Here is a 26,451-nt window from a genome sequence, read left to right as displayed (position 1 = left end):
TATCAGTCCACCTAGGAGTGACACAGTTAGATTTCATCAACATCGGTGTGCATTACTTATTATTTTTGTTCCTAACTTCAGTTCTGGTTCACTAAGAAAGTTCTCCACCTCTTCACAGAGAGATGGTCATTTGTATAGCTTACATTCGTTCATATGTATTGTCTGCACTGCTTTCATTAACCTGCAAAAATTGTTTTCCCACTTAAATTATAAATAGTGGGATGTCACATCAGCAGTGACAATCATCTGGAGGCAGTGTTCACTTCAGTAAAACTTGCATAAAGTGTAAAATGTTAATGATAAAGAGAAAGTGGGATTGAAAGTCGTTGGTTCATTAAATCTCGCATGCCTGTTTTCATCCTTTACATACTTAGATTTCAAAATGTATTTCCTCAGATCTGTTCAGAAAATCTTTTTCCAGCTCATTGCTTTTTAATTTGTTCAGTCACATGTTGAATACTTTGCATACCTTTAAAACACGCCAAATGCAGTGCTTCTGAAAACACACGAAGCTTGTAGTAAACCAAAAACTGATGGCATTTTGCTTTCACACTTACTTGTTGCTTGCTTGATATCCATTTCAAGGTAACGTAAAGTAGATGTCATTTGTTAGTATGTGACAGTGTGCATCTTTCACAGCTGTGAAAGAAGTTCCACCAGCTTAGATTCATTGCCCTCAGAAAAGAAGAACGGTTCCCTCATCATTTACAACATTTAAAATGAAACTTTTCAAGCACTCCAGCCAGTGGTTGTAGCTTTTTTGTATCACCCATTCTTTCATTCATGTACATTCCCTTTTTCCTATTTTTTACACATAGGGTCAGGGTGTCACATCAACAGTGACAATCTTCTAGAGCCAGTGTTCACACCTACCACATGGCTACAGAATTTGTTTTCTGAAGAGAGGCAATGTTGTAATTACCAGCAACCTCCCGCTGCTTGAATCATCTTTGTCTACCTTTGTAACAGTCATAGCAGTTTCTGACTCCTTAAACAGACCACATGTTGAAATTGCATATCCTGTCTCCTAGTTTGGCATAAAAGGTACATCTTTTTTTGGCTGTATTGTAAGGCTGTCAGTTAGTTAGGCATATATTTTTGACTGCTGTTTCAATAACCACACATCGGGGCTGCATTGTAAGATAATTAGTGCGTGTGCTGGGTGTTTTGTGCAGTCACAAGTTTATTCAAGCTCATGACATCCTCATAGTAGTCATTATTTTACTTAAAAATTTTAAACAGTTTTTGAAGAAAAAATTGCACTTTGGTGCTGCAGTAGTGTTGTCGCCTCACAGCAAGAAGTTGTCCCTTTCGATTCTCAGTTAGAGCGTCTTCTGTGTGGAGGCATGCGTGAATGGACATGCCTTCGTTGAAGGTTGTGCGTCAGGGATGGTAAGTTGGCATGTAAAAATCCACTACCAAACATTAGCGGACCGGAGTTCTGCTGTGGCGACCCCTAACCTGGAAAAGCCGAACGACACAACAACCTTCTGCATATTACTTACCAATTACATTTGATTGTCCAATGCTAGCTAAAAGGAAAGCCTGGCATTTAATCCTGCAAGCCATCTGTTCATCAATGTGGTGGTTTGGCTTCAGGTGCAGTGCTCACCTTGTTGATGAGCTGGACTTGAAGAATGCTGGGGAGAGAACTTTCTATGTGTGATGGTGCTCGCATTTTCCATATAGATGGAACACTGCACCTGAATACAGCAGTGTAGTGTGCCTACACAAGTGTGTAGGTGTACACAGTTTGTTTAGATATGCATATTTTTGTACTCTGTATGTATTTGTTTGTTACTTCCTTCAGTAGGTATGAAAACTTGAAGTGTAGTAGATCTCAGCTATGCAGCAGAATGCATGTTATTGAATGCATGGTTGTCACCTTGGGAGTTATGAAAATGCCCATGAGATTTGATAAGTTCAGAAGCTGGAGAGTGTTACAGACAATGACACTTGTATGCTTCACAATCAGAAATTATTAAGCATGTGTAAACATTTCTATGTATCCTTTTTCCAGCATTAATTTTTGAATTTATGCATTTGTCTTATTTCACTGATTAGGAAAATTGTGTCTTCTAATCGTTAGTGGTATTTTCCTGACTACTTGTATTTGCCCCAGCAACATGAATTCTACCTTTTAAGCAGCAGGTGACAAATAATTTAGGGATAAATATATATCTTTTAGTCCTATCTGACAGGTAGATTATGCCCCTTTTAGCCTTAATACTCGTATTTTAAAAACAGCTATTACAAAATTTCTCTTCACTTCACCATGAGCTGTTAAGCAACATTGCCTGTCTTTGAAATAGTTAGTGCCCTGATGACTCTGTATGTAGGTTTGTCATGATGGTGTGTACTGCTGATAAATAGTGCTCAGGTACAGACCCTTCACCCATTTCTGCACTCCGCCCCACGCTGAACATTAAAATAGTTTGTAAAGCAGTACATATCTCTAATGTATAAAATAAATGTTTGTTCTGCGTATGTTATACAGTTGTAGTACTATGCATTTTGTGTTACCATTTTTCAAACTGAATTCTGCATTGCCTTAATTTTGCTATTACTGTATGATGCGTTTCAAGTTTGGGCTTATGTTTACTTGAAGGTAATGAAAAAAGAAACATGGGTACAAAGTGGACAAGGCTTTGTGTTTTGCTTCTTTTTTTTGTAACCCCTGCGGATGAAGTAGAAGCACATGAGCATTGCTGCTTAGTCTGCAAATGCTTCTGAATCAACCAATGGATCTGATGTCTCTTATGTTATTACTGGTGAAGAAAAACATGAATTGAAGCCCAAATACCTTTCAGTTCAGTGTGGTTTGGTTTCTTCTTTTCATTTCATTGCATTTATGTTCTTGGACAAAAATCAACAGTTTACTGCAGGCTTCAGTTTTTAAAATTAATTGTGAGAAATGGCAAAAACCCATGTGCTGTTCAGTTTTAAGATATGCACTTAGAATGAAATGCAATGGCAGCTGTTGCACTAGGTGAGAGCTGTCTGTGTATATTCAGTTTCACTGAGCAAAATTATTATAAAGAAATAAACTTTTTGTTACAAACACCTGTAAGAAATTAAGACAAAAAATATCCGTAATTAAAAATGCCCATTCTTTTCCTAAAAGCATGACTGTTACACCTGTAATTATATATCACGTTGTGATCATACAGAGATGGTCTAAGGTGAAGTACTGAGAAAGGTTTTTTATGTGTGCAATATGACTTCAATGAAAGCAACATATTACTACTTTTTTCCTCAGCAGTGACAGCTGAAATGGAATTATAGGTATATGATGAGTTGTACTTAGGCAATAACTCTTTGTGGCTTCTGCAGTGTATTACTCAGACTGCTACCAGCTGTTTCATGTTACATAAAGCACCACACCCTGTTATGTAGTATCCCATGTAACGATTTTAAGAAGAAAGATAATGTATCATTTTTCATTTTGTTTACTAAATGTGTATGTTTGTTTTATTTCACTTCCAAGTACGTGCTTTAAGCACCTGGAGAGCAGGACTGCATAGTATAGTCTGCAGGAATGCTGCACCGCAGCTCATGGTGAGCTGATGCATTACCACAATGCTGTAGCTGGCAGTGCTTTGGGAGCTGGGTCTTGGTGTTGTCTTACTCTGCTTCATACGGCAGCTCAGAATGTTTTATGTTATGACTCTCGATAGCTCTTGTTACTTAGAAATGTATCTGTGAATTAGGCATGCATATGTCTAAGTCACAGACCTTTGAGCACATATTGTGTGGTTTATTTATCTGAACACTTGTTTGAATGGAACTTGACTTGAAATTTCCCATTATTTACCAAGTACAGGTAAATGAGATGAGGTAGAAAGCAAGAGGTCAGTGCAGCGCTGCTACATTTATTACATAAACCATTGTGTGTGTATATTTATATATGGATGATATTTAATCAGTTGATTGCACAATTGATCAGGTGTTTTTTTTTTTTTTTTTTAAGTTTTATTGAACAAGTGCTGAATTGATTGTGTAGTGTATTTTAGTGGGGTTGTGGTTCGGTGATGGGAGGAGGTTTGATGTTTTCCCCACTGTTATTTAGATAGGAGTGATGCAGTGGAGGCCCCCCCCCCCCCGCAGAGACACTGGTAAAGAAGTATACTTGTGTTATGTATGTGATTACAGAACGCAAACAGTGGTAAAACATGTTTTGTGTTCCTGCTATGTTATCCAAAAACAGTGCAATAAGAGTATGTTTTTTGTTTGTTTTGTGACACAGAAGTTGTTATAGTTACTGCCTTTTTGGTATGTATTTTTTAGAGGTTTTTGCAAGGCTGGAAGTCAGTGAGTTAGATGCAGTCATTTGAGTCCTGACTGTTACTGCGTAGTTACTGGATTGTAATATGCGTCTTGAGTAATTTTATATATATATATATATATATATATATATATATATATATATATGTGTGTGTGTGTGTGTGTGTGTGTGTGTGTAAAACTGTTAAAGAATGTTTACATGCTTGGTTACACTGCAGCCATGTTCACTGCTAAAATAATGCAGTGGAATTCATGACTGAGATAGAAATTTATCCCCAATTTCTACTTGAGAATGTTAAAATAATCTTAGACTTGTGATGCAAGTCACAGTTATAAATACACATCAGTGCCACGTACTAAAAGGTATTTCATAACTTAAGCAGGATGTCCATCCATGTGTGTGTGTGTGTGTGTGTGTGTGTGTGTGTGTGTGTGTGTGTGTGTGTGTGTGTGTGTGTGTGTGTCTGTGTCTGTGTCTGTGTCTGTGTGTGTGTGTGTGTGTGTGAGAGAGAGTGAGTGAGTGAGCGACACAAGTCTTATTAAAAAAAAACATATTTTAAAAGTACATAAGGTTTTGTTTCTTTCCAAAACAAAAATTGTGCTGCTTAATAAAATCTTACTACAAGTACCTTCGATACAGTGCTTTACAGCTAGACACAGTCTGTCTCCGTTTTGAATTCCTGTAAAACAAACCGTATTAAGCTTCCTCTTGATGTTTTCTTCCAGGTCTTCTTTCACTCTGCTGTCTCACTTCCAGAGCCACTGCTCTGGACATCAAATCTCCCACCAAATGGGAAACAACACTGAATGGGATTACTTCAGTCCTCCTTTTATGCATTAATTATTTCGTTAAACAAATCCATTATAGCTAATAAAGGTCTGTCTCTCTGCTCTTAAAGCAACATTCTCATTTAAAGTGATAGTAACACTTGTCTACAGCATAATTGTCTATGTTCTTAAAATAAATGCTTCTGATTTACAGTAGCAGTTTTGTGTACACAATGTACACACAAAACACAACTCTATTAATAATGTTTGCATTTCTTTGGGCATTTTATTTGATGAAATCCACCAGGCTGTTATACATTTGACCCCTAAACTCCCAAAACTTGAAAACATTGGATCTGATGTTTTCTTTTCCATTCATCTTAGTCTGTGGGTTGATCTAATGCCAGCACCTTCAGAATCTTTAGTCCTGGAGCTCCACCTCTTCTACCCATAACTCAATACTATAACTGACTCTCCTCTGATCTTGCTTGCTGCCATCGCCAATGGATTGTTGACTTGAGAGTTCTAATCTTTTTACAGCCTCCTCTACCTTTTTATATATGTGTGTGTGTACATTACTGGTTTGATTAGGGTTTAGACTAGTGTGTAGATTGTATTTAGGTAAGTGCTTAGGTATAATATCTCTTTGGCGGTTCCACCATGCCCATTTCTGTCTTCTTTAAAAATTTTTATCTGCTGTATTTTCTATTTGATTAGTATAGTCAGTAGTGTTATTGTTGTTGTGATGTTTTTGTTTACTTGTGGCAATTATTTTTTACCTTAGTGGTAAATTGCTGCCCACTGTTTAACGGACAAGACAGCTTCAAGGTTTAAAAAATGTATCATGTGTGGGCATTAATTGCTCCTTCAATACACCCATGGTGAGGGTGTCTATTGTTCAGGGGCAGTGTAGCTGGACATCGCATGCCAGGCTTGTAAAATGTTTGGTGCCAGAGTCCTTGCTATTAGGAGGGCCAGATTTGTTTTAGAGGGTCTTCTCCAACCCTTGATCATTTTAGCTTCACCTTCACTGGCTAAGATGCAGGAAATTAAGTCTGAGAAAGAGAGAGAGAAAACTAAGTAAAAGGATTCAGAATATCATGTCCTAGCTCTAAGCCCAAGGACAAGGAAGAGCACAAATGTTCCTCTTCTTCAACCAAGGACCAGATGGATCCAGAGACTCGACGATCTTTGGCTCTTGCAGCTTCAGCTTCAAGTGGGTCTTTGATGCCACCTTGACACCAGTTGCCTGTGATTGTAGTTCTGGGCTCTGAATCCTCCAACTCTTCCATACTCATTATCCTTAGTCCATTTTTTTCTAAAGAACCATCTCCTTCCTTGGCCAGTATTCAGTCCCCACTACTCCAGCTGTGTTTTCTCCAGAACCGTACCCTTCTGCCACTTGGCTCTGAGCTTCTCCCTTCTGGATCTGAAGCTTGGATCCAGCTGCTAAAAACTCTCAAAGCAAGCATCTCTGGCTTCTTCCAGGTCTGCCAGATGAATTTGGGAGCCTTAAGTCCTCTGATATAGAGCAGCTGATGCGTTCCTTCCTACAGGCCCAGATTGATATAGGGATTATTCCTGCCTCTTCAGCCCAGGGTCAAGTCTGTGGCTCCATTGGCCCTGGGTCTGATTGCTCCTCCTCTGGCCCCATTGGTTGGAGGATTCATAAGAGGTTAACAGGCTAATGGCCCTCGAACCTTTTTAAGCCTAGCCACTCATGCCCCAATTTTACCAGAATAGAATGGCTGTGGTATATGTCTGTGCCTTAAGGCACCTACATACTGCCCCTGTCCATAAGGACTATAGGTGACAAGACAGGGGTGAATTTGCAATTTCCCATCCATTGGTCCAAACTACTTTAAATAGGGTGAGGAAACAGCTTTGTTTCATGTGAATGGGGAGTCTGTTCCAGAGAAGGGTAATTTCTGAGACACCTACCTTTTTCTCCAACATGTTATGTTTATTTGTTTTTGTGAATGTGTAGCAAATCCATCAGGGCTGAATCAGAGAATGCCTTGTAAGTTAAGCATAAGTAGCCCTCAGTAGGCTCTAGGAGATGAAGTATAGAGACAGGGTTTTGAGGCAATCAGTATAGGATATGTTATTTATACCCTGTATTTTTTTAGAGGGTAACCTCTGTGATCTCTCCTGCTGTTGCATGTGCCTGGTTAGGTACATGCCGAAGGGTGGATTTTACTCGATTATTGGTCTAATGAGGACTGATTATAGTGGGACTATGATCTCCTTAGATGTGCATGCCCATGCCCCTTACATATAAGTTGTGCCATGTGGAAGGCTTTTCTCACTACCATGGACACATGATTATCAATGTTCAGGTTACTGCAAACCTAAGTTCCCAATCCCCTTACTGTTAGGTCTACTATTGGGGAAGAGTTATAATTGTTGTAATTTGCAGGGGTGGTTGTCTTCACTCTTTTGCATTGAGTTTTAGGCCATGGTTCTGGCACCAGTTATTTGTCTGCATCAGACCCTCCAGGAGGATATCTGTATCTTTGGGGGATTTAGTCATTGCACCCAACTTGCAGTCATCAGCAAATTTGGTCAGCCAAAGGCCCTCAACATTTGCCTTAACTTCAGAAAAATATATTCCAAAGAGGAGAGGTCCCAGTACGGAGACACTGTGAGATACCACTAGTAACAGGCCTCTTAGTGGAAATGGATTACCACCCTAACGTCAAGCGTCCTATCTGTGAGCCATTTGGCTATCCATTGGGTGATGTAGGAATTTATGCTTAAATTTGTGAGTTTGCCAATAATGCCCACGTGAAGTAATGTATTAAATTCCTTTGCACGTCACGACAGGCAATATGTATCATTTTGCCCCTTTAGACCATCTAGGAAATCACAACCATGCTTCAGTCACATCCGTCCTACTTGCACCAAATTACCTAGCCCATTTGTCAGAGAGGCCTTATCTCAGAAGTATCAAAAGTGTTGAAGACTCATCCTCCGTACTCTCGGCAGACCTTGGAGGCTCAGTTGTTGACAATGCAGTTTAGTACCACTGTATCTATAAGACTTTTATCTAATGCTAATAGTACATCCCTCACTGCAGGCACCAGTATGTACCATCAGCATTAGATAAAAGCCTCATGGTGCATGATGCACTGCAGGCACTGGTATTGCCATGCATTACCATGCCTGGATGAACCTGTGCAACCTTGTGGACTATTTCAAGATGTTCTTTATTAACAACCCTTTTGATAGATTCTCAGTTTTGGCCCATAGGTCAAAAAGATGCTGGTCAGGAGTGAACAGGACAGAAATATGCTGTCTGCCATTGGACTCTATTTTTCCACACCTCAAAGGTCCTTCTCCGGGAACCAGAAGGGAGGGAAGCATCTCTTTGTTCATAAGTCACAGCACTGTGTCTAGGATGCCCATAATTATGGTTCTCCCTGACACAGACTTCATGTTAATGGATGCTACTCAAGGGGCATAGGCAGTTTGTAGATCTAGGGATTCTGTGGTGCATTCTCCAGGAAGCCCTTCTAGTATCCCTGAAGGGTTGCACATCTGCCACATTCTGGAGGCAGTTGGGAAGTGCCTGGCTCTCCACCCAAAGGCTTGGGAGGCCATTATCTCAAATGTGTGGGTGTTGAGAGTCATATCTAGAGGTTATACGGTTCCCTTTTTATTCACTCAAAATATCTCTTTAATGTTCCTTCCCTATAAGCTGTCCCATCAACAAACTGAGGCAGCTGCGAAAATCCAGAAGCTGTTTCTCAGCCATATCATCCAAGAGGTTCCACTAGACCACAAAGGATCCTTGGTTTATTCAAGATTCTTTTAATACCAAGGAAAAAAGGACCTCTGACCTGTTTTGGATCTCAGCAAGCTGAGACAGGATGATTAGATGTACTCAATAGATCTCAAGGATGCCTACTATCACATCTAGATAGTGAGGCATTCCAGGGTGTTCCTGTGTTTTTGGCTGGAAGCCTGTCATTACCTATTTTGTGCACTGCCATTTGGTCTCACCACAGCTCCCTGGGTGTTCACCAAATGTACAGCAGTTGTAGCAGCCTGGCTGTGGCTGCAAGGGTTCAAGGTCTTTCCATACCTGGACAACTGGCTCCTGAGAGCTTCCAAGAGGGCATCCCTGATAAAAGCCAAAGATTCTTTGCTGCAGCAGTCTACGCTTTTGGGCATAACACTGAACTATGACAAGTCCAATCTGGAACATGTTCAGGTACTGGAATTTATCGGTTGTCATTTGAATTAGGTCAATTAAACTGCAAAACTACCACTCTGTAGGTTAAATTCTATTTGAATGCATGCTTCTCAGATTCTACAATCTTACAAACCTCCTGCATTCTCAGTTCTGCATCTCCTCAGACATTTGGCTGATTCTGTTTGCGTAGTTCCTGTGGCAAGATTCCAAATGCATCTTCTCCATTGAACTCCTATCTCACTTGCTCAATGGATTTCCCATTTGCCTGATCAACTTCTGTTGCCACCACTTTCTATGGTGGTTGGAATCTATTCCCCATCCTCAGGCCACGGTCACCATGCATGCTTTTCTTCTAGAGTGATGGGACACTTCAAGGGAAAATGGTCCAGGGTATCTGGTCTCAGAACAAGGCCAATCTTCATATTAAGAGAATTGAGTGGCCCTCCTTAGCATTGCAGGCCCTTCAGGTCCTTCTTCCCAAGGGTTTGATTTTCATCCAGACTGACAACACATTAGTGGTATGGTATTTGAACCAACAAGAAGGAAACTGATCTAATCTGATATGTTGAGAAGCCATGAGAGTTTGGCAATGGTTGATATCCTCTCAACAGTTTCTGACTGCAGTGCACATCCTGGGAAAGTCCAACATATTGGCGGATAGTCTGAGCAGGACATCCTCCGGCCTTATGAGTGGTCACTAAATCCAGAGGTAGTGGCACAGATTTAGAGCCACTGTGGCACTGCATACTGTGATCTATTGGCTTCCCCATCCACCACCAAATGCTGTAGTTACTTTGCCGTGATCCCACTGTAGGAACAGTCACCATGGGATGCCATTCTGTATGTTAGATCCCTGAGTCTCATGTATACCAATCAAGTATCAGTATCATCAGAAGGCAACTCATTGCAGAGAAGCCGTGATCCTCATTGCCCTGTTCTGACCAAGACAGCTGTGGTTCCCCTTTCTTTGGCCTCATCTGCTTCACTCGCCCTGGGCACTGGACCCTATCCTGGGTTTGATATCTCATCCTTTGGGCCTACCTTACCTGATTGTTCCCTCCCTCAAACTAATCACAAGGTTCTTCCAATTCCATTGATGGCCAGAGATCCCAATCTTTCTGACAGGGTTATCATATTCTTCTTCCCAAAAACCTTCCAATAGGAAGGTGTACCCAAGAAGATGGAAGAGGTTTTCCCTTTGGGCCGCTTCCATGGATTTGGATCCCTTTTCTGCCTCTTTGGATACCATCCTTGATTTTCTGTCTGACCTTTTTCTCCAGCATCAGTTATTGTACTATTAAGGTTCAGTTGGCTGCCATTTCCAACTTTCACATTGGCATTAATAATACCCCAGTGGCAGCTCTAAAACTGCCTAAGGCCTTCTTGAGAGGTACTCCCATTCATGATCGGGTCCCTCCTTGGGATCTCAACCTGCTTTTGCAAGTCCTTCCCAGATTGCTTTTTGAACCAGTGGACACAGTTTCTCAAAAGCTTTTGTCTTGAAAAACCCTTTTTCTGCTGACCATTGCATCAACAGGAGGGTGTCTGCTCCTCAAACACTATCCTCCATATCTTTTTTCCCCTCAAGGATAGATCCAACTTAAGAAACAGCCCTACATTTCTACCAAATGTAACCTCTGAGTCTAATCTAAATCAGACTATACATTTGTCTGATGTTCATCGTGCATACAGCTGCAGTCATAACAGATGGGTTTTTCTGCCATCAGGCGGGTTCTCGGTCTGCCGAATTCCAAAGTCTAGGTCCGGCGTCAGATGTCGTCGCTTCTTCCCTGACGTCAGTGCAACAGGGGCATAAAAGAACCAGCCAACGCCATTTTCTTCAGTCTTTCTTGCCGCGCGGTGCCCAAAACAGAAGCAGTTCGCAAGTGCCGGTCGGCCAGCTCTGAGATTACGAATATTTTTTAACCAAAGTCTTCTTGAAAGCTAAGTACCCCATTGGGGAAACTTTTCTTGCCTCAGACAGATGTCAGACAAAGTTAATAATTGCATTTCATGTGGGAAGCAAATACCGCATAAGGATTTCCATTCCCTCTGCATTCCTTGCTTAGGCCCAGACCACAACGTCTCGGCCTGTCGTTTTTGTGCTACATTCAACAGACGCACTATTAAGCGTCGGGCAGAGTTCGCCCAAAGCTATTTTGGCAAAAAGTTTAATTACATTATGTCGTCGGATAATCCGACTCCAGTTTTGAGAAAAAGACACAAAGATAAGGACCGATATACGAGGTCCGCGACTTCTACCGACACCACGCTAAAGCCGACTACTGGTGCTCTGGTTCTCAGCGAGGTGCCTACGCAGCCCCTGACTACCGATGCCACTTCATTAGCGGTGTCTTCTGTGCCCGAGGTCGCAGGCTCTTCTGCCCACACCCTGACTACAGATACCGAAGCCAATCTTGGCGGGGAAACTCAGAGTTTAGACAGGCCTGCCACCTCTCAAGGTGTCTTCAGGCCTTCTTCTTCCTTTTCCATTAAGGCTTTCACTAAATCTAAAGCAGCCATCCATTCTAAAAGACAAGCTCCTCAGGGCCCCTCTCAAAGCCCCATGCCTAAAAAGCAGATGCTCAAAATGGCTGAGGATTTGATTACTCTTATCAGGGGTTCCCAACCCCCCTCGGACAAAAGGCCCAGAGTGGAGGAAGAAATACCCATCCTCGGACCAGGCCTCCATTACTTCAGAACATTCTGATGACCAGGAACATTCATACTCCCCTTTTGAAGATTCTGATGCAGAGGAGTCCATTCCTTCTGTCTCCCCCCCTGAGGACTACTCTTTTGGGGAAACTTTGCATACCTTGAGGGAACACTTCCACTGGGAAGGCCAAGATTACTCCGACTCCAAGAAAAGGCTCAGGGATTTCCTATTGCTCCCTCAGCACAGGCCTCTGGCTATCCCTCCTGTTTTAGACATACTAGGTGATGTGTATTCAGAGGCCAGCCTTAACCCAGATTCTTTACCTCCAGCTCCAGTCAAGCCTTACAGGTATTACCGGGTTCCTGATTCACACCAATTCCTATACAAAAGCCATGCGGCTGACCCAGAGACCATTTCACAGGATCCCAAGAGAATTAAGGCCTCCACTGCCAAAAATCCATTACCTTCACAGAGAGATTCCAGAGCTTTAGAAAGGTGGGGGGAAAAGGTATACACCTCGGCCACCTTAACCATGAGGGCATTAAACTGTCAGTTCCATATGTTAAAGTATCAACAGTTTTTGTTATCTCAGTTGAAAAGCAAAATGTCACAACCTGAACAACCAGACTTGAAGGAGTTGCAGGAATTGTTGCATAGTGCAGAGCAAGTGGGTAAACATACCTTGCAATGTGGTTTTGATGCTTTAGAGGCCTCATGTAGAACTGCTCTTACAGGATCAGTCATACGTAGACATGCTTGGCTCAAAGAACAAACCTTACCAGATCATGTCAAAGCTAAACTACTAGATGCACCTCTTCAAAAAGATGTATTGTTTGGTGTTAAGGCTGAGGAGATATTAAAGAAAATGGAGGAAAAGGCAAAATCAATGCAAACAGTGAAAGATTTCCTACAGGTACAACCGCCACGTTTCAGTAGAAATTGGCCTTCAAAAAATTGGTCCTTTCCAACCACGGACAGACCTCAAAGAGGTAGATACAGGCGCCCGAGGGCTAGAGGGCAACCTCAAGGATCATTTAGAGGCAGACAATGGCACCTACACCAAGAGGTGGTGAGGACATTTCACAGCCATTCAGAAAGCAGAACCAATCAAAATTCTATTTGGACAGAACCAAAAATTTCGGAAAATCTAACCAGATTTCTTTTTGTTTCCTTTTCCAAGTCATTCTTTAGTAATCTTGTTTCCAGTATGATCCTGTCCAAATGACTATCCAATTGTATCTCCATTGCATATTCCTTGAAAGGGATTTCTTTGCCTAATAATCCTAGGGCTTATCCCACCAGAGTAGTTACTACTTCAGTTGACTTTTTCACTCAGGCATCTATTCATAAAATTTGTGTGGCAGCTAGTTGGTCTAACATTTGTACCTTTGACCATTACAAACTGGACATTCAGTAGGTCCAGATCTTCTTTTCCACCCGTATTGTGGAATGTTCTTTCCTAGGACTACCCTGCTGATGTTACTGTTTGGGGACTCTGTCCCAGTGATTGGGATGGATGGGAAAGACAACATCAGATATGAAGATTATGTAATTATCATAAAAATAGATCTGTGTTATCTTCTTCCATCTGTCTCAACCTTCCCTTCCTCCTCCTTGCCCCTTCCAAATTGTCACTGTTGTTTGAGGCTCTTGGCTGTGTGTGTGGAGCATCTCTGAAGCTCTATGTGAGAGGGCCCTCTTGATGCCCTTTGCCTGATACCTGGATAAAGTTGGCTTTGCTTTGTTTGTTGTTCTAGGGGCAATAATTGGGTAAACGTAATTTGAGGAGAGTGAGTCACAGTAGGGGAGTTAAGGTTACAGGAAGAGGAGCTCCAGGACTGAAGATTCTGAAGGTGCCAGTGTCGGATCCAGTAACTCGCAGGTTTTAAAGGATGGGAACAAAACATACATCTGTCATTATCTTAAGTACATACATTTCATTTTCATACCCATTGGGTGGCCTCTAGGACTTCGTTAGGCCATCAGCATTGCTGTGGGGAAAACTAAGCCTCTGATGTGTTTTAAATGGCTGTAGTCCATTTAATGCAGTTTTTGCCTTCTTCAGTCATTGTAGTTTTTCCTCAGTCCTAGGTTTTAGGCAACTGTCTACATCTGAAATAGTGTTCCACCTCTTAAACTCTGTAGAAAGTGTTTCATTAGATTCTGAGGCTAATACTGTGAGGCTGTTGCACTCACCCTTTTGACTCATCTGTTATCCTTATTTTAAATCATTTCTTTACTACTTACTGTTCAACCTTTATTTGTGACTCTGGCATTCTGTAATTTATCAACCTTTTCTCCTTGGATGGTTTGAATATGGTGTTTAGACATGTTTATAACACCAGGCAGCCCTGAAGATATTTTCTTGCATCTTAAAACAAAATTTCAGTTTCTTAGTTCTGTGGCTTGCATAGTGTATCATCTGCCTGTCCTGCAAGCATAGAGTTCACTTTTCTTTCTTCACTAGAGTAACTACTTTCTGCTGCTTCTTTCCGTGATTTCAGAATGTTGATATGGTACATCATTTCTGGTCTACTCTTAGCAGTCTATCTAACTCTGTAGTTTACCTCATTTAATTCTTCTAGTATTTCAAGTGGACCATACCATTTAGTGAAACATTTATTTTCAGCTGAGTGGACCAACGCTAACACCTGGTCTCCAGGCTTAAATTCCCTTTTCATTGCATTTCTGTTTTATATCCTTGGTTACATAGCTTGGGTTCTTTGTGTGTTGCCAAACTATGGACTTTCCTATTTCCAACCTGTCTTATATGCCATTATAGTGTTCTGTGACACTTTCATATGGGGCTTTCTCTTCTTCTCAAGTTTCTCTGGCAATACATGGCACTATATTTACACTATTCACATTCATTTGGACACTTAATTTGGTGAGCTCTTCCACACTCTGCTACTGTATACATATACATATATATATATATATATATATATATATATATATATATATATATACATATATAGCACACGACAGCACACTCTGGTCTGTAATTCCTTTGGCAGTGCTAGTTGCCATGATTAAGGTGCAAGTCACAGAATAACCTCATTAAACATCCCACTAGCTAAGTCACAGTTCTATCTTTGTTATACCTCAAAGTATTTGTCAGAAGCCCTTCACTCATATCACAACCAATGGTTTTACCTAAGGCCTACCCATACAAGATTTCCCATACTTTCCTCTCACTAATGGGAGCTGTCAGGGCCTTTGCCTGGTCTCCCATTACCTCTGGCTTCCATACTTCTCATAAGTATTGTTGAGTATCTTATTGTCCCCCCATTTGGCCTCAGTAGGTTCATAGGTGCTTACTAGGCTATTGATCTATGAGAATATTAAGAAGCCTAACTTTACATTTCTACAGTAGTTTTTAGCCCTTATATTTTGCAAACAGATAACCCAGGAATGAGCCAAACAAGAATAAGCTGGAATATTTCTACTTTACAAATTACAATCCCCAGTAAATTTCAGATCATATGGATACTTTTTCAGTTAAACCAAAAAATTATTAAAATCACTAGAAATCCCATTGCACAAATAAGATTGTCTGTTAAACATGCATCCATAATACCACATTTACTTGGAATTAACTTCATGAGGAATACAAAGCGGATTTTTATTAGCATAACTGGGCCTTTACTGTGCACCCACTGCAGTTGCCTTCAGTTATAAATAAAACAAACTATCTAACAAAAACAGTAGTTGTGTGTTAGAGAAAGATGTACATGATATATGTTAGACAAAGATGGGCATGGTTAAAGCATATGTACACCAAATATCTAGACCTTGGAGAAGTTTTCAACACCATACCATACTCAGGTATTGTAGACGGTCAAAAATACCTGTATAACTCACCGGATAACTACTTGGCTCACAAACCCAGGAAATTAGGGTGGGTGGCTCTACATCCCCTAAAAGACCTCTCACTAGAGGTGCACCCCAAGTTTCAGTCCTTGTGCCATTGCTCTTTAGCATTTACTTCTCAGAGGTCAAAGCAAGTGTTAAGGGTTTATAGCTGACCAAGTACCAGATAACTTGATTTCATCATTAACTTCCCCGAGGTCACCAAGATTCTCTAAATTGTGTGCGTCACACTTACGACAGAGGTAACCATCTGAACTGACCTTTTTTTTTTTAATTTGTGTTATATGCACCATGCTGACTGGTTTACACAATTAAATTCTAAGATGCTGGATTCAAATTGTATTCTGTCTTAGTACCTTTTTATGATGGAGCAACAGATTTAAGGTTTATATTTATTGTTAAGATGGAATTTTTGGGGCCATGAACTTAAGAATGAGACAGTAAGTAGTGACTAGGATCCTAGGGCAGAAGATTAGATTGTATCAGAGAGAGTAGGGCATACAAATGGGTGCTCCAAGGAATTGCTTTAAAACACATGATATGATGACAGGTGGTATGGTGGTAAATAACGAGAGAAAGAGGAAATGATAAGCAATAGGTCTTAAAATGTGATGGGCACTAAGATTTGTGAAGTGATACTTGGGACACCTTATTCAAAGGATAAGCAGAGGTTCTCCAGATGGTGAAATTTTAATACGGAAGGCAGTCATCAGTTGAGTAGGGCTTTGGAAAGGTTTGTAATGAAAAACTAAAAGGTGATGGAAATGAAGACCTATGTATTGTGGATAGAAAAGACAAGGACTGTGGAGAAGGAGCATACAAGGAGAAGAATACAAAATGGAGGCATGTTTGGGTGGGTGTGTGCATGTTCATTTTTGGAGCAAATTGTTTGTGTTATTAGTCTCCGTAGTACTACCTTTAGTCTTAAATAGATGATTAAAAGTTAGCCTTATTCGTTTCACTATATTTTCTGCAATATGTTTTAGTATGGGAACTTAATCCTTAAATAGTAAGCACCTATAATGTGACAGGCTGCAAATTAATTTATGTTGCATACCAGAGGAATGCGGTCAGTGTATAAATGTGTTAAAAAATTGCTAAAATGATGCTCACTGAAGGCATCTATCACAGTACAAGAGTGTTTTCTGCACTCTGTTGCACCAGAGAACCTCTTTAAAGTACGCTGCATAACTACATTTTGATTTGTTTTGCAGCTTTCTGTAGAGTTATTTCATTGTAGCAGTTAGAAGGAATGTCACTTTAAATTCTACATTTGTCACTAAAATTGAAATAAAAATATTCCTGTACTAGTTAGTTAGCTTGTAACAATGGAGTTTAGTTTTGACTCTATAAAGTGTTTAATATTTCATTGCTGTTTGAGGAAATTTTAAGTCATGTTCCACTTTTATTTTGCTTCTCACTTTCTCAAGTGCATGGAAAAATGCTGCACCCATTAAACTTCAGTTTCAACCACTAGCATTTTACCAGGAAGCACACAAGCCATAATGGGATAAAAGTATGTTCATGTCTGGGTGCACCTGCTAATTTTCCTGCAGTTTCAAAAGTGGATATCAGAGTTTTCTAATATTCTTTTCTGTAGTCCTTGTGATGATCTCCAAACACATTCTGAGAGTTTTGTGATGCAGCAATTAAAGGAGGTGCTGGTTGTAAGTCACTGTAACTGCCCCACAGTGTTTAACATAGTATATAGAGGTTCCTGATGATGTTTTCCATCTTAACTTGTATTCTTCCTTGGGTGTTAGCAATGCAAATCACCCTGACTGCACCTTACCTTCAGAGGAGCATAAAGCTGAGCTTTACTTCTGCAGCCAACATCCCAGTCTGAGGGACTGACAAATGTGTGAAAAGGTTGGGTAGCCATTTCACATTCTCCCTTGTAACACAGAATTAGCAGGTGTATCTTAATTGCAACTTTTATAGCAGGTGACTCTTGAACAGCAAGCAAAAGACAGCAGTTAGTAGCATTGCAGCATATTTTAGATCTTGTTACAACAACCACCGCTTTTCCTATCCACAACTTTATCTAATGGTCAAGGCAATAGTGGGTACAAAAAACACATTTTCATTAATATTGCAAAGCTAACAGATTCATTTTATTGCGTTTATTAGCTTTGAGGAGAAACGTACAGCAGTATGTTTAGTCCTATGACTTTACCATCCCTGACTTGCTGATGTAAATGTGATTTTTATTTTATAAAGAAGAAAGAAATGAAAGCAAAATTTAAAAAAATTAAATTTTTTTTTCAGTCATATTCCAGGATACCTAATGTTTGTCATATTGGATATATTTTAATGATACCCAAATGGATGACAGCATGTTTGAATTTATTGTTTTGGATCATTTTATTCATGTATAGTTTTTTAAGTTTACAGTCATCTCTGAAATTTGGCCATTAAATTAGACAAATTAAATATTCTATTGTGGTCATTAGTCCTTGTCCTGAATCATATCATGGCTGGGGAGACATCCCCAGATTTTGAAATCTTAAACCAAGTTATGGAGTTTTTTTGGCTAGCATTATGGAACATACAGTAGAGTAGACCTGCACCCTGCTTAATTAACCTGTAAGGTTTACGCTCTACTAAGTTCTGAATGCTAAGGGACCGTTATTAGCATTCACTGATTTATACTCAAGCAGGGTAAATGTATTATGTTGATTCAGCAATGTGGAGTGCTGATATTTATTTATTTACTTAAATTTGTTCACCAGGGCAGTACACCGATAAAAATGACCACTTACAGGCAAGACCAAGGTGAAATAATACATTTCACAAGATAACATTGTAGTCGGTCCTAGCAAACGTAGTAGTAGGAATTGACACGGATAATAAGAATGAAAACCAAAGTCATTTTAATCAAGCATATAATCTCCACAAGGCTGTATTACAGAGAAAAATAAATACCTGCAATACCTGATCACCCTGTCCCACCCCTCAGGTAACTTTAAACATCTCTTGCTTGTTCCTGAGCTATCCTAGAGGTGTGATCACTGCAATGTACATAGCACTTACTAGCAAGCCATCTGATAGAATACAGAAATCAGAAGGGCTATGTGCTTCCTTTATTCATGTGCAGTTTTTTTTTTCCATCCTAATCACAGAGGTGCAAATGCTGTGGTGCTCAGTTCTGCTCATTCTTTGCTTCCTCCACTCTGTAATACAAGAAAGATCAGGGGTCTGGTGGCCCTTAATTTGTCTTGTTATCTGGGTTGATTTATTTATTTTTTATATTAAAACTGTACTTGCTAATTTTTTGGATTTAAAGCAAATGTTGTGTTTCTGGATCTGTGAGATATGTAAGTACACGAGATTTCCTTCTTGTAAGTATTTTGAGGTGAGTGTAGTCTCTTTAAATGTGGATGGTTCTGTTTGATTTTGGTCACTGTAATCTGTTTTGTCCCCCTTTTTCTCTGTTTTTTGTTTTGTTTGTTTTTGCTTCTCCAAGGGAATGAGGATGCAGTGCCAAGTGCTGTCTTGAAAAGTATGGATAGCTTTAGCTTTCTGCATCATCCGGTCCATCAAAGGAGCTTAGAAATCCTGCAGAGGTGCAAGGAGGAGAAGTACAGTAAGGATTTGTCATCCCACACTCTTCTGTGATGCTGCATTCGCAGACCAGGAAATGGAGGCCAGCAGTATTTACAGATTTTCAAGATTGGTTTGCATTTTTAGCCTGTAAGCATTTTGTGCTTCATGTTTCTTGTGCTTGCCTTATTGGTCAAGCATTGGCCAATAGAAATGTGATGAAGTTTCTTCCTAAATACATAGTCTGTTACAATCTACTGAGTCAAAACATGTAGCCATCCTAAAGGGTATCTTATTAAGGATTTCATATAATAGTATGCTGCTGTTTTAAAATGCAAGGTCTCTGATATTTTGAATGTGTATCTGAATTTGATAATGGAATTTAACTAGCAGCTGACCAGCATTAAAAAAAATCATTCCATTTGTTTAGTCGCATCAAGTTTCTTTTGGTATGGATTTTGCTGGCAGTAGGAAGAACACCATAGTTACTTTAAAAAATCCTTAATAAGCCCTGCTTGGATTGCTTCTTGGAACTTTACCAAAATTACAAATTAATTTCCCAAATAATGAAAAAAAGTCTCCTTGCAGACAAATTTCCAGGTCGTTATTACTTATTTTAGAACTATGAAAACAGGAGAATTTCTACTGAATCATGGAGGTACTAATCAAATTATAAGATATTCTTTGTATGGCTTAAGTTACCAGTGGTGGTGGTTTGTAAATGCATTTGGCCTCCATTTCTGTAACCTAACATCTTTGTCTCTTGCCTAATGACTGCTAGCACTCTCCTTTATGGTGTGTCACTTCTGTCTCAAAGGACATAGTCTGAGCCATCTCCAGCATCATGGAATCGAACATCATCTGAGAGGGAGAACAACTCACAGATAATGATATCATCAGAAAAATTACTGATGTCACTTTAATGGAAAGTGGCCAAGCTTACAGATAGACGCTTCCCATGTCTGCTAAAAAGCCTAAAAAAGATTGTATTAATGTTGTTTGGACAGCAAAATGGGATTATTCTTGATATCATTTTGCTATACATTGGAAAAGATAAGCATTTTATTTACCTTTGGAATTGAATTGTTTGTAATATTAAGGAGTGCTAAGTTTCAGTTTGACTTTAGTGAGGTTGTACTTTGTCATAGTGCAGGTGTGTGTGCATGACCTTAACCAAGAGCATCAGTGCTAGATGCAGGGGTAGGACTCAGACTGCCTTTCAAATGACTGTAGAATGGCTGATTAATGCCCATTCAGTGAGAAGTGCCTAGCATCACTCAGTATGTGATTTCATTACTGGTGTTGTGATGACCATAGGTGGTTGAATGTGCTTAACCAGGATGATTGCACGCAGGTATACCCAAAAGGGAGGCGGGACATCTCATGCAAAAAACAGAAGAGAAATTTTGCAGTAACAGTATAATAAAGGGAACAGCAAAGTAAATTGGCTAACCCATACTCTGCACCAGTTATATTCATGCTATAACAATAAGTGACATTGCATGAAACATCACTGTAAGCTTTACTGAAACGAGAGGGGGAAGTTCATAAAGAGTTGGAGTAAGTATTAATCACTGGAGATAACGACTTCCCAGTACCATGGACTTGAGCAGAAAAGAGGTAAAAGTCAAAACACAAGTACAAAAGAATGAATTGTTTTAGAAAGGAGTACATTAATGTTTCATCTTTGATTGTGGTTAATTATACACTTCCTCTGTCAATGCTAGAATTATTTTAAAAATGCATTATTTGTTGTTTTCTTGGCTGAATTTTACTAGCTTGTTTTTCAAGTATGAATAACAGATAAACCTTAAAGTATTTTGTTTGACGGTATGCACCTTCAGTTCTTCTTTTCATTCTTAACTTTTGAAGTTCCAGCTGACAGAGAAATTTGCTTACTGTCAGGCCTGCTTTTCATTTACCAAGTTATTCAGGCAGAAGCCTATATGAAGTCAGTTCCAGCTCATGTCATAACAGTCTACAGTAGTTCTGTCATCATTCTTTGGCGAGAAGACTTAACTTTTAAATGGATATGCTATGGAGATTGCTAGTTCCACCATTTATTTGTTTCAGATTTAATAACTAAATATATTTTATTCTTACTGGATTGTAGAATTCAGTGCTGCATCATTCAACAAGTATTTATTTATTTGTTAGCTAGCTAACCCCACTGGAAATATGTTCCTTTTAAGGGGTGATCCGGAAGCATTGTCTGGTTAAGTGACATACTTGGACTCGCAAAGTAGAAGGAGTCGGACCCTGTACTCTGGAATACTGGAAGCAGCTTGTTAACAGATCAGTGCTTTCATCCTCTTTGCTGACTGCCATATACTGTAAAGTGGTTTACCTTGTATTGAACTGTTTATTAATAAGAGACTTTCTGAACATTTCTTCTGATGCTGAAAATTGGAGAGGCAGAGACAGAGATAAAATTAAATTTTGTTCTGCAGTAAACATTTTAGCTTTCATAATTTCTCGTTTTGTTTCTGTCATTTTCAACAGGTTGTGAACTGTAAACCCAGTCTTTTATTTTTCATTCATTGACTTACTTGCAGCCTAGATACTGCATTATTTTCTTTTCACCCTCCCCAATGCTACATGTCTTTGCACTTTAGTACAACTGAGAATTATTTATCCAGTGGTTCCATTATTTAATAACAAAAGTAACAGACAACCCTGGTCTCCCATGTTCTTTTAACCTATCAACCTATAAGACCTCAGAATAATGAGCATCTGTAAGGGGTTAAAATTGTGGTATTTTACTTTCATCTTTTCTTATCCCCTTGCACCTATTGAAAGAAGTATTTCATATCTGAAACGGACGTGCTGTGCTAGTGACGCTTTTGTTTAAGTCCCTGAAGTCTGCTACATATACTAATGGTTATATAATGGTTCAGATTCAGTCAGTGTTTTTGAGACTAACTTATGGCATTTCATGCTTGGGAAGGATGAAGTTGTAGAAAGTTCAGTAACCTTCCTAAGGTCACACTAAACAAGTAGTTGTTCTAGATTGGGTCCCGGTACTCTTTAGTCCACCATCTCTAAAACCAGGACCATGTAAATCATGTTCAGATGTGGTTATACCATTGCACTATACACAGATAAAAACTACAAAAAGTCTTTTAAAGATTGCTAACCCTCAGATTCCGGCTCATATCGGTATAGCTTGTAAATCCATTAACAAGCTTGAGCCCTTGTGTACAGTACTACTGTGTTATGATCTAGCCGACCTGACTTGCTGTTGCCCCACATTATCATATTTCACTCTTGTCTTGCTGCTGTGCTTATTAGTTAAGCAGTAACCCACGACTGAGTGTGAGTAATGCTGGATTTATCCATGGTTGGTGTGGTATTTCTGTTGTACAATGACGTTTATTTATTTATTTATTGACATTTGATTACCGCAAAAGTCCGACTGGGTAGAAGACCATTTTCAGCAGAGGCCCAGGAAGAAAAGTTCCAAATTATCACACAACATTTTAAGGAAAACAATCTTCAAAACTAAAACTAAAACATCTGCAGTTTAAATAATTGTAGCAAATTAGACATATTATAAAAGCATTGGTTAGGAATCGATACAGGGTACAGTATATGGCAATCATTTAATATTTAGAGAAATTTTAGACAGTTTGTAATGAAATTAAAGGTAAGTTAGTCTAATACGAATTGGAATTGCAATATGAAGTGAGGGAAAAACAGGCTTATAGTATATTTAGAGAGAAAGTCTGGGAAGAGAATTAGTAATGAGTAAGCAGTAAGGAAGTAAGTGAAGAAGGGAGATTAAGGAGCTATAAGGAATGAAAAGGTACTTTTTCACATTTAGGGATATAGTTTAGCCCAGTTTTGAGCAAGAAAAGAACCAAATTTTAGCTAGGAAGTCTTTCAGGTTTTGAAAGATGGGAGGGAAGGTATAGACCTGATGGATACAGATAAGGAGTTCCAGGCTTTAGCAACCTTGTACGAGTACAGACAATGCCCAGCAGATTTGTTAGGTTTGTAGACAGCAGTGACTGACTGAGAACACAACTGTCTAGAATGTTTTTTAGTACTAGACAGGCAAATGGACGCAGGATAATTTTATAAGTGGTAAGAAGTTGTATATATATATTAGTTGATGTGGCAGTTCTAGCCAATTAAGGCTTTTCAGTGCTGTGCGATACAATTGCTTACCTTTCTTAAATAATGTCTTTCTGTAGTGGCACTGTAATATTCCCGAGTTGTTTTACATTCATTTGGGTTTTCGATGTACTGCGCATGTGTATGGGAGTTGCGTTTCCATGCTTGCCTAGTACATCAGTGCTGTTGAGGAGAAGCAATGGAGAAAAGAGAACCTTCTGTGCTGTTTTTTTTTTCCTTCCTTGGGTCCCATCCAGATTTTTACCTCATAGTTTTGGTCTTTTTTACATAAAAAATTAGTTTTCTAGTAAGGTACTGGGGTTGAAGTCATTAAATAGTGACAAGCATTTGAGATTTAGCCTTTCTGTCCTTCAGAAAATGCACACTAACAGAAAACCTCTCCTTCAAGCAACTTTCTACCAGCAAACCACAACATAAATGAGTCCATAAACAGTCACACAGATTTTATTCATCTTATAAACTTAGAAAGCTGCTTGAAGGGGGTGGTTTATTTTAGTGTGCATTTTCTGAAGGATATGAAGGCTAAATCTCAAATGTCTGTCATTATTTAATGACTTCTACCCCAGTGACCTCAGTAGTTTACATAAGGGTATAAGTAGATAAAAAATGGAGTAGAGATGAGGTTTCAAAGAGAAAGACAATGTGAATTATGAAAAACACAGTTGCATTTGATGTAAGCTTTTATGTAAGCTTTGCAGTAGGCCTCATTTTAGAGAAGGATTGCTCCAAAGTGTCGGCATAAAGGATTTCGGTTGTGTTTATTTTGAAAGCTTAAAGAGTGTAACAGCAACATAGGTGGTTGTTTCAGTTATTGTCACGGAGATGACAGTAGTGTATACTGATATTTGAAATGTTTATACAAATTAGTTTGTATTGGATTTTTTTGTAGAATGTTTGTTGTTCATCTGTTATTAAGGGGCAATTAGTGGTAGGCAGTATTCAAGCATGGAGATGAAAAGGCTTTTAATATTACTAGTCAGTCATTTTCAGTAAGTTGGATTGCAAATTTGAGTATATGAAAAGAACTTGGGACATTGTGAGTTCGATGTAATGAGTGAAGGCAAAATGCACATCTAAGTTTATATCTAAGTACTTGTAGGTATTAAAGGAGAGGATACTATTGTTCCAGGGATCATTTATTATGAAGCAAATGTCGTTTTTGAGGTACTGAGGAGTTCTAACAAGCAACGTATTGGTTTATGGGAATTTCCAAAGAGTTTATTCATGTAAAACCAGAGGCAAAGCTACTGGAATTGATTTTGATGTAGTCATTGGAAATATGCAAATTGTAAATATTTGCAGAGAAGGGCAAAGAGCTATTTTAAATTGTGGGAGATCTGAAAGTAAGAAATTTTTGATTATGGAGATGATGGTAATTATGGAAACAAACTTTGACATGATTGTGGGTTGAATAGTTTCTGAATCAGGTGAGAGAAGGTTGAGAAGTCAGAAAGGTAAAGTTTAGAGGTGCATAGATCATGGTCAACAAAATTAAAGGCTCTGCATAGTCAGTACAGCTCCAAAGAATTCCTGTTAGTCCATACTTTGGTATGTGTTTGATAACCACACACTCACTCAGTGCAGTTGCAGTATTATAGGTTCATAGGTTGGTACTAGGCTATCGGCCCTAGGGCCTATACAAGCCTAGCCATAACAATTCCCTGGCTATTACTTCCCTGGTCCCCTGTCTAACAGGATGATTGAAGTGATCCCTGGGGTGAATTTCCTATCTCCTATCCAATTATGGGAGGGATAAAAAATGTATTTGGGATTAGTAAGAATTCTGTTAAACTGAATGTATCCAACCCGATAGCTTAGAGGTTAAAGCACAAGATTATAAACTGTTAGGCTCATTTTAAAACCTGGTTGTGACACAACTGGCCAGCAGCAGTATCTGTGTAGAAGAAAGGCATGGCAATCTACTTCCGTAATATGCCACAAGAGCTCTATGGGGGCCTACTCATAGAGACACCATAACATCAGCTCAAGGGCATCTTTTTACTGTACTAGAAGCTGTTTATAGACTAATTTTTCAAGTATTTTGCCAGGGGGTGGGGGATTTGGCTATGAATCAGAAGTATTCTGAAGCTGTAGGTTTGTTTGATTTGTGAAGAGAAAGGTGTATGGGTAATGTTGGAGGTAGCAGGAGAATTTTTTTATGGTAACTAGTAAGTGATTTGTATAGCTCCTCAGCTGTTAAAAGATGAATGAGAGGGAATAGTGAGTGTCTTTTGCCTGAAGTGAGAATGCCTTTCAAGATGTTTCGAGAACAGTGTAGGGTTGTCGAACATTGCTTTTACCATTTTTTTAGATAAGTTCGTATGGTTGTCGATAGTAGGATATGTGTTTCATTTTTCAAGTAAATATGTAGGTTATAGTAATACAGTGATTGTGAAGCCTTTCACTGATGTCAGAGATCACCTCCAAGTCTTATTTGTGTAAATGAAGCAGTAATCCAAAGGAAGTAATCCTCTACAGTAACAGCACAGTGGCCAAAAGGAAGAAGTTGCAAAGAATAAGAACAGCAGAAACGGTCTTGGGCACTAGTCTTACTACCTTACAGGAGCTCTTTGAAATGAGATGTAAACAGAGGTCCCACAAAATACTAAGTGACACTTCTCATCCAGCGTATGATTGGTTCACTAAACTTACATCTGGTAGAAGGTGCCGCAGGACCTCCAGATTCATGAACAGTTTTAAGACTTGTTAATGCAGATGTAAATCTGGATGTATCAAAACGATAATAAATTGTTCCGATCTCATTATTTTCCTTTTTTTTCGTACAGTAATTAGTTTTGCTAAAATTAATATATTCTTATTCAAGTGCAGTTCCAATCTTCCAATCCCTTCCTTATGTGCAATATCACCCCGTCTCACCTGTGTGTTTAGTGCACTTGTGTTAATCACCTAGTAGTCATTGTAGTCCAGTGTAAATAAATAGTGTACAAGCATGTGCATCAGCTACCTAGATATTTACTTTTGTACTATAGTT

At 39.3% G+C, this 26,451-nt stretch overlaps 1 protein-coding gene across 4 annotated transcripts in view; it reads left to right on the top strand.

Moving 5' to 3' along the window:
• The window catches only part of MYO9A (myosin IXA), a 2,281,069-nt gene that overhangs the window by 1,331,673 nt on the left and 922,945 nt on the right, over positions 1-26,451 (top strand). For all 4 annotated transcript variants that reach the window (XM_044077496.1, XM_044077494.1, XM_044077495.1 and 1 more), the window contains exon 14: positions 19,246-19,365. In XM_044077496.1, coding sequence (XP_043933431.1) covers positions 19,246-19,365 — 120 coding nt within the window. The remainder of the gene's footprint in view (positions 1-19,245; positions 19,366-26,451) is intronic.

The sequence above is a fragment of the Protopterus annectens genome, chromosome 7.part0 (genome assembly GCF_019279795.1).
Source record: "Protopterus annectens isolate FY-2018-M chromosome 7.part0, PAN1.0, whole genome shotgun sequence".
Taxonomy (NCBI): Eukaryota; Metazoa; Chordata; order Ceratodontiformes; family Protopteridae; genus Protopterus; species Protopterus annectens.
Note: the sequence above shows the minus strand (reverse complement) of the source record. Positions and strands in the feature narration are given on the sequence as shown.